General features: G+C 42.3%; 1 protein-coding gene across 20 annotated transcripts in view; it reads right to left on the bottom strand.

The window, feature by feature from the left end:
• The window catches only part of LOC147352452 (bridge-like lipid transfer protein family member 2), a 33,579-nt gene that overhangs the window by 10,686 nt on the left and 13,611 nt on the right, over window positions 1-9,282 (bottom strand). For all 20 annotated transcript variants that reach the window (XR_015148165.1, XR_015148167.1, XR_015148168.1 and 17 more), the window contains 6 exons: window positions 8,225-8,519; window positions 5,098-5,255; window positions 4,607-4,813; window positions 1,295-1,394; window positions 639-821; window positions 41-162 (listed from right to left, as the gene is read on the bottom strand). Coding sequence is in view for 12 of the 20 variants with exons in the window: in XM_086360033.1 (XP_086216159.1) it covers window positions 41-162; window positions 639-821; window positions 1,295-1,394; window positions 4,607-4,813; window positions 5,098-5,255; window positions 8,225-8,519 (1,065 nt within the window). In the remaining 8 variants the exon portion in view is untranslated. The remainder of the gene's footprint in view (window positions 1-40; window positions 163-638; window positions 822-1,294; window positions 1,395-4,606; window positions 4,814-5,097; window positions 5,256-8,224; window positions 8,520-9,282) is intronic.

The raw sequence follows: 9,282 nt of genomic DNA, 5'->3' as shown, positions 1-9,282 counted from the left end.
CTCTGAGGCTAACTGGCATTCTATAACAGATCCTACTCACCTTCCGCTTGGGTTCTACATGGAGCAGCAGGTTATTGACGATGTCCAGGATCATAGCATATTGAGCTGGGTTGGTGGAGATTTCCAGCTCATGATGGATGAGGGTAAAGGTATCCACAGCCCCTAAATAATTGTTTGCAGCTGAATAAGAGAGTTTCTCCCTAAATTTCTATCCCATCTCCTAATCCATATCTTGAACCATGTCTGTTAATTAACCCCATAAAAGGGCTTGGTGAGATATGTTCATGGGTAGAAACACCTGCTTATTTCAGAATCAAACAATATGCATTCATTCCAGTTATTTGTTTTTTTTTGACTGAGACTCCCGGCATGTGGGATCTTAGTGCCCCAACCAGGGATCAAACCTGTGCGCCCTGCAGTGGAAGCACAAAGTCTTAACTATGGGACCACCAGACAAGTCCCCCATTTATTCCAATTCTGTTCTTTCCTAGCAGTACTTAAAAAATAAAAAGCAAAGTGAAATGCTAATGCCCTGTGCATAGTGGGACTCTTAATAACACTACTGCCTCAAAACCACCAAGGAAATTACTTTCACAAGGTTCCTACTCCCCCCCAAAAGCCTTTCAAACCCTGAATACCTTCTTGCTTCTTCAGGAGATCTTCCTTTTCCTGGTTCTCAGGAACCTCAGGTGGCTTAATCTGTGTTGCCAGCTCAGGATCAATGTCATGGCTGTAACTAATATAGTACATTCTGCAGTTGCAGCGTGAAATGATCCTCTGGATTTGCTGGGCTTGCTGTGCCTCAGCTGGCTGGTTCCAATCTGGGAAGAGGTAGGAAAGAGATAAGAGGAAGACATTCTCAAAAGAGGTATTTTAAGAGCCTCCCAGCTATGTGTGATGTCTAGGTAACTCTAGACACTTGCTTTCAATATAGCCTAACACAAAAATGGTCCTAATCCACATATATTAATCTTGTGTGTCTGCGTGCGTGCGTGCGTGCTCAGTCGCTCAGTCACATCTGACTCTTTTGTGATCCCGTAGACTGTAGCCCACCAGACTCCTCCGTCCATGGCAAGAATACTGGAGCAGGTTGCCATTTCCTTCTACAGGGGAATCTTTCTGACCCAGGAATTGAACCCGTGTCTCCTGCTCCTCCTACACTAGCAGGAAGACTCTTTACCACTGAGTCACCTGGGAAGCCCATATTAATCTTAAGAATAAGTAAAGAAACGAGACCCCCTTCAGGATGCATGTCTGCTCCTCACCACATGATGGGGAAGAGGTGAGAACTGACCTGTGGTGGTGGTAACCATGCCTCCCACTGCCTGCCCGCTCTCCATCAGCTCCTGCACAGAGTCCAAACTACGCTGCCGGTGCTCCTCAATATTCTTTACCTGCAGACAGAGAGATATAGGCATCTTTAACTCCTTGGGGGACCAGTAGCTTGTCCTGTCCAACTGGGTCATATATCTCCATAACGCAAGTATAACACTATTTAGGCTTTCACTGCCTAGAACTGATGAATCTCCCAAGGTAAAGGACAAATGTCCCTCTCTCCTGGCTCAAACTACCCAAGCTCTCCAAACCCAACTTGAGTTACATTCACGTTTTGCCAGGACTCAGGCCAGAAAAATACGAGCTAGGTAAGAATCGTGTCCAATCTCACACCCATAAGGATGGCTGCTGCTAACTCGCTTCAGTTGTGTCCGACTCTGTGCGACCCCATAGATGGCAGCCCACCAGGCTGCCCCATCCCTGGGATTCTCCAGGCAAGAACACTGGAGTGGGTTGCCATTTCCTTCTCCAATGAATGAAAGTGAAAAGTCGAAGTGAAGTCAGTCAGTCATGTCCGACTCTTAGCGACCCCATGGACTGCAGCCTACCAGGCTCCTCCATCCATGGGATTTTCCAGGCAAGAGTACTGGAGTGGGGTGCCATTGCCTTCTCCATAAGGATGGCTACCATAAAAAAATGAGAAAATAAGGCAAGGATGTGCAGAAACTGGAACTCTGTGTACTGTTGATGAGAAGTAAAATGTTATAGCCAATATGGAAAACAGTATGGCAGTTCTGCAAAAAATGAAAAACAAGGACTTCTCTGGTGGTCCAGTGGTTAAGACTCCCTGTTTCCAATGCAGGGGGCATGGGTTCAATCCCTGGTTAGGGAACTAAGATCCTACATGCCACACAGTGTGGCCAAAAATTAAAAACAAACAAAAAAAATTAACAGAATTACTCTATAATCCAGCAATTCTACTTCTGAATATATACCCAAAAGAATTAAAGGCAAGGTCTTGAATAAAAATGTATACTCCCATATTCATAATAGTGTTATTCACAATAGCTAAAATATGGAAGTCACCCAAGTGTTCATCAATGGATGAGTAGAGAAATAAAATGTGGTATATATATACAATAGAATTCAGGTTTAAAAGGAAGGAAATTTTAACACATGCTACAACATGGATGAACCTTGAAGACAATATACGAAGTGAAATAAGTCAGTTGGTCACAAAAAGACATATATATGATTCCACTTACATGACATACCTAAAAATTTTATATATATATATATATAAAAAATAGATATTTAAGAGCACTCAAAATCATAGAGATAGAAAAGAGAATGGTGGGTGCCAGGACCTGGGGGAAAGCGAAATGGGGAGTTACTATTTAATGGGTATAGTTTCAGTTTTACAAAATGCAAAGAGTTTGGGACATGGATGGTGACGATGGCTGTAAAACATTATGAATGTACTTAATACAACTATACATTTAAAATGGTTATGATGATAAATTTTCTATAATGTTATCAATTTTTTTTGGCCATGTACACTGCATGGAGCTCTTCGAACCTGCACCCCTGCAGTGGTTTGCAGAGTCTTAACCACTGGACTGTCAGGGAAGTCCCTTTTTATCTTTTTTATGTTTATAAGTTTTATATTATGTATATTTTAATTACAATTTTTAAAAATGGAAAAAAATCACATCATGAGCAAAAAAAATTCATCAAAACAAATGACTTCCCACCCATTTTGGTATTCGTGTGTTTGTGTTCTTGCTGTTTTCTGTCTTCGGACTGTTCTGACACTGTTGCTATGGGGGAAGGGAACTGAATCCTTTGGACTCTCTCTGCCAAGCTGAAGTCAAAGTGAATAGAATGAGTGATAACGAGAAGAACACAGACAACCTGCCAAGTCACAAAAAAATTCATGTAGGAATGGCAATATCAAAGTCCTTCCCACCTCAGCCAAGGACATTCTACTCTAAGGCTAATACCACAGTCTGAGAAAAAAAGAATTCCCTTGCAAAAGAAGGCATGCCAAAAGAACAAGAGGTCCAGAAAACACCAGGAAGGGAGACCTTGCATAGCTCATCCTGCCTACCTCTGCATGAACAGCTGACATTTCCTCCGCCTATCTCCTGAGACTACGGTAAACAGTACTGCTTGCCTTATTACAGCTGTAATATATCAGCATGACCTCTCATACTATCATCAACCTGACCCTGATTCAATGCTTATTACCTCTTACATAACTTATACTTGGGGTTGAGCCTTAAGATCATTGGAGTAATAAGTACCAGTCAGGGAGGAGGGAAGAGGGGTTAGCTTTGTCTCCAGTGAGTAGAATAAAAAATGAAATTATCACGTTGGTCCCAATCAGATGTAGCTGGATCCAATAACTCATCTGAATGGACCACACCCGGAACAATGTGGACATTTAACACCTATTAAGTAATCACAATGCAGAATAGTGGCCAGATACATCTCATACCCATTAGAGCTCCCAATAAATTTGATGATAGTATATCCTAGAAATTACAGTGCAAACTTAGTCTTACCAAAATGCTGAAAATTTATAGTTTAGTCCCTGCCAACTGCTCACAATCTCACCTAACAAAAAAAATTACCTTAATATACAACTAAGACCTCCCCAAACATACTGACTTAAATAAGACTTTACTTCCATCTGAATGAAGCTTTGTATTTTTCAAAGAACTTTCTCTTTGATCCTTTCAACAACCTTGTGTGAGTGAAATATTAATTCAGTTTCACAAATAAAGGTGACTTGCCCAAGGGCTCATGGCTACTAAAACGGCAAAACTGAAATCATATCTCATGTAATAACCTGCCTCCCAGACAAGCAGTCTTTCTATTCAACCTTACCGATTTTCTGAAACAACTAATCAACCATCTTCATGAGAGATCAGAGAAAGGGCAGCTAGAGAGCTTATTGAAAATTCCCAGACTTACTGCCTGTTTTTTTTGGCTGCCTACTGATAAGTATGATCTTATTAATAGTGGTCAGCAATCTCAAGTTAAAAAGTTGCAACTCATTTTATTCTCATGTTGGGAAATGAGAATTTCTCTTGCAATGAAACAGAATAAGTAGTATGAGATCTAAAAAAAAAGAAAAAGCACTATGTTGTCACAGATCACAGGCCAGAGACTGCATGGAGTTTCTATATTCAAGTGTTACGAGCCTCATTATTCTACAACCTGCTAGCAAAAGGTACTATCAAGGACCCTGCAAGCCATTTTGGTGAAAGGTGCCAACTATGGAGAACTGGAGAGATATCAGGCCTTCCCAGTCCTGCCGACTAACCTCTAACCAGAGCTGTGGGCCATCCTGCTCAGTGGGGCTGCTTTCAGTGGTGGCAAAGTACTGCATGCCATCTAGGATGCAAGTCCAGGAAGTCTTTTGCTTCAATGTATCACCATACCAGGCTGGATGGTGTTGGCATTGGAGCAGCTGGGCTTTGGCAGCAGACACAATGACACAGCCTTCCGTCTCTGCTCCACGAAGAACCATCTATGCCAGAAACAGAAGCAGAGTCACAGCACAGGGGCCGGGAAGAAAATGGAAGGTTAGTCAAAGGACTGTACCAGTGACTACAGGTGGGTCTAATTCTGGCTTAGTGAGCTCTGCTGGCTTCTACTAACGGAAGCGATTATCCATGATACCTGTTATTAATAAAAAGTATAGTGTTTTGGAGCTCTCCCCACCTATTCTTATGTAGAAGTGGAGGGGGGCAGGTAAACACACATGATTATCATCTAGCCCTATTCTGGGGTACTCTAGTAAAGAGAAGGTACCTGGCAGTTGACCAGTTCGATAAGGCAGTTTCGGTTATATATGTCATCAGTCTGGCAGGCAGCAATGCCACACAACTGGTCACTCACACCTGACTCCTCTTCTGTGAACACTACGAACCTATCTGTCTCTTCAATCAGCTTCTTCAACATGTAGGCACCTGGCAGAGGAATAAGAAGGCAGGTGGAAAGCCACAGAGTCAAAGCAAAGAGAACACATCCAGGGCCAAACTCACCTTCTTTCAATTTCTCTAGAACATATTCTCCCCAACCTGCAACTCCAGCTCAGCCCACTCCACCCCTTTTGGGTAACAGTTGTCATTTCATTTTCCTTCAATTTTAAAAAGTTAGATTCCCAAGAGAAACTTAGAAACACTATGTAAACGCTAGCATTTCTTTCTCTTAGGCATATCCACCTCTGAATTACTCTAGGATCTTTTCCCCTTCCATCGTGTTCCTTCTATTTTTCAGTTTATATATTTTTTTAATTTTTAATTTATGTTTTAAATTGAAGGATAACTGCTTTACAGAATTGTGCTGGTTTCTGTCAAACATCAACATAAATCAGCCACAGGTATACATATGTCCCCTCCCTCTCGACTTCAAATTGTTTTAAATGCTATTTGTTGACTACTCCTTTCCACGTAAATCATTCCCTTGCCATCAGTGTCACTGTGTTCTAGCTCTACTGCTTTCTCTGATCATGCCTTTAGATCGTCCACCTTCTCCCAGGTTTTAGAGATAAGTCTATCTCTTGAGGTCTCTCCTTGGCCTGTTCCCTGTGCTTTCTTCTAAAGTTTGTCCAACAATGGTAGGTTAAGAGCACTGTCTCCAGAATTAGACTAGCGTGCCTATGTTCAAGATCCTATCTCTGCCAATTACTTGGATGGTAATCTTTGGCAGTTGGCTTTAACCTGTTTCCTTGTGTGTAAAATAATAGTAACTATCTAATATGGTTTTTGAGAGAATTAAATGGAATAGTATATAAAGTATTTTACAGGATACCTGCCACACAGTTAAGCATTATCTCCTGGGCATTAACTCTTAGCTCTATGCTGAAACTCCCAATCTCTAACTCTAAGCCGCAGCTTTTAGATCCTCATTTCCGCCTGTTTTTTAGACGTTATCCAGATGTACTACTTGCACGACAAACTCAGCATGTCCAAATTTGAACTCAACAATCCTACATCTCCACAAACCTGTGTAGCCTCTGGCTTTCCTATTTCTGATATTATTGTTACTATCAAGTCACCAGGCTCAAAGCATCAGTCAATTGTTCTCTCTTTCTCCATGTTCTAACTCCCTCTTCCAACCAGCCGCCAAACCCTACATATGTACAGAACACTTCTGTTCGTCCCCTCATCGCCACTCCCACTGCCTCTGCCTAGTTCAGGCGCTCCTGGCCTCCTGTTAAAATGCCGTAATAGTTTCCTCATTTGTCTCCCCCACCTCCAGTTACTTTCTCTCCAGCCCTCCCCAACACCACCACCAGATTTATCTTTCTAAAAGTAAAATTCTAGTGATGACACAGCCCTATTCAAATCCTTCAGCAGTTCACCGCTGTTTCCTGAATAAGGAACAAAAACTCCCGAGCCTTGTGTGAAAGACCTTTGATGTTCTACCTGTGGCTTTCCTTTCCAGCATCTTCCCCATTAGCTACACCTTGTGCCAGCCCAGACTGTTCACTCTCCTCTGAGCATACTGAGCGTGACCAACTCCACTCCTGTTCAAGATATTCCCTTGGCTTTCAGTGCCCTTTCTCCTCATTTCCACATGCTTAAACCACACTCAGCCTTACTAAACCATTCTAAGTCCAGCTCAAATGCTACTTCCTCAATAAACCCTTCCCTGACCATAGGGCCTCCTTCACTACAGTTAAGAACTCACATAAGCTGTAAGTTCTCTCTAGTGGCACTCAGCATTTTTCGCCTTGTCTTTAAACTCATCATAAACTTGCATTCCTCTGTACTTGTTATTCCCTCTCCCTAAAATGCCCTCTTCCTTTTCTTTGCCTATTAAACCTCTCAGTCATGTCTGACTTCTGCAAGCCCATGGGCTGCAGCCCGACAGGCTCCCCTGTCCATGGGATTTCCCAGGCAAGAATACTGAAATGGGTTGTTATTTCCTTCTCCAGGGGATCTTCCTGACCCAGGAATCGAACCTGCATCTCCTGCACTACAGGTGAATTCTTTATCACTGAGTCACTGGAGAAGCCCCTTATCAGTCTTACTCTCTTTTAAGACCCATCTTAATTATATTATCTTTTCTGTGAAGCCTTTCTAGACTTCCCTACGCTCATTTAAATAGTTTCTTCTTAAACATTCCTACCAAGCATTTTCATGACTTATTTTTTTTGGCTGCACTGCACTGCACGCAGGATTTCAGTTCCTTGACCTGGCAAATCCACGCCTCCTGCAGTGGAAACTCGGAGTCTTAACCACTGGACCCCCAGGAAGTTCCTCACGACTCTTAGTTTCAAAACTTCCCCTCATCTTTACAATTCTAATGTTTAGGGTCACATGTCTAGTACATTACAAACCGTCAGTAAAGCTAAAAAGTGAATCCATGAATGAATGAGTGATTGATTCAGTGAGTAAATGAACTAATCTTAGCTCAAAGATGATAAACTTGTCGAGGCAAGTAGAATGTCATATATATTTCTCGCTAAATCCAGTACAGTGCTTTGTGCCTATGAGGTATTCAAAAAATATTTATTGACTGAACAAATTCATCAAAACACAAAATAATTCTCTAATTCTTTGTTTCTTCTCCTTAGTCATTCTGACTAAGTCATCACTCCTTCCTGATCCTCTTCTCCTGGCCAAAGGACCAGACCCTTTTTTCTTTTTTGCCAGAATCTTAAGTTTCCTGACCAGGGATTGAACCTATGCCCCCTGCAATGGAAGCATGGAGTCTTAACCACTGGACCACCAGGGAAGTCCCATAAACCAGACCCTTTAATGTCCACCTGGCACTGCTATGTAAGACTTAGGTGGCCTAATATGGAAAAATAACAGTTTCATCTCTACACACAGATTGAACCACCCAGAATTAGTCCTTCTCAAACTCCTGTTCAAGCCCACATACATATTCTAAACCTAACCCTTCAGAGTCTTCTCTCCCAGCTTACCTCCTGAAGACCCCTTATCAGGCTGTCCACTGAAGCTGGGAGTGCTGACAGGAGGTGGGGTTGGGGCACTGGAAGGAACGCTCTGTTTTGGTTTTTTGGCTGGCAGGTGGGGATCAATCTTTAACCCCTTCAGTGCCTCAGTAGAGAGGTTACGTTTGAGCACAGCCGCCTTTTTGTAGCCATCATATAAACCAAAGGCAATGTCCCGATTGGTGGTTGTCCAGGAAGCCCGTAAATCTACCAAGTGCAGCTGATGTGTGTGAAAGGCAGAATCCCCAACTCGAGTAGAGGGCTCCTAGGAAACAGGGAAAGGACCTCAGAGTTGCATGGAAATTCCCACCATTCCTCCTGAACCACAAATGCAAAGATAACAAACATGCTTGCTGAATAACAGACCTCTTCTGAGTGATACAAGATGACTGAGTGAAAAACTACGTGGGCTTAGTGTGTGTATTATATTACACTCTGACTATATCCCCTGTATTTTAAACACAGTGTTATTGTTTGTTTGTTTTTAGTCACTAAGTTGTGTCCAACTCTTTTTCGACCCCCATGTGCTATATATAGCCCACCAGGCTCCTCTCTCCATGGGATTTCCCAAGCAAGAATACGGGAGCGGGTTGCCATTTCCTTCCTCAGGGGATCTTCCCAACCTAGGGATTGAACCTGCATCTCCTGTACTGCAGGCGGATTCTCTGCCACCGAGCCACTGGGGAAGCTCTATCCACTGTATTTTAAATGACTCAAAAGAATTTCATCTCAAAATCCTTCCTTAATTGGGGGCAGAGGAGGGACCACCAAATAAAGCACTAGTGAAAAAACAAGTTTTACTCTATTTCCTGAAAAGCAAGAGACTATCTTCAGAAAGAGGGGAAAAAAGAAACTTTCAGAAAGAGGGGTGCACATACTAGTGAATATATCATAAACGAACAACATAGATAATTAGAACCTAGTTAGGAACATTACCCGGGACTTAACCTAAAGCCTACTGCTATGAACTGAATTGTGTCCTCACACGAAATTTTTATGTTGAGGCCATAATCCCCAATGTAATATAA

This window comes from Bos grunniens, chromosome 19 (assembly GCF_055505025.1).
Source record: "Bos grunniens cultivar Pamir isolate PY7600 chromosome 19, Bosgru_T2T1.0, whole genome shotgun sequence".
NCBI lineage: Eukaryota > Metazoa > Chordata > Mammalia > Artiodactyla > Bovidae > Bos > Bos grunniens.
This window is presented reverse-complemented; position numbering and strand designations above follow the sequence as displayed.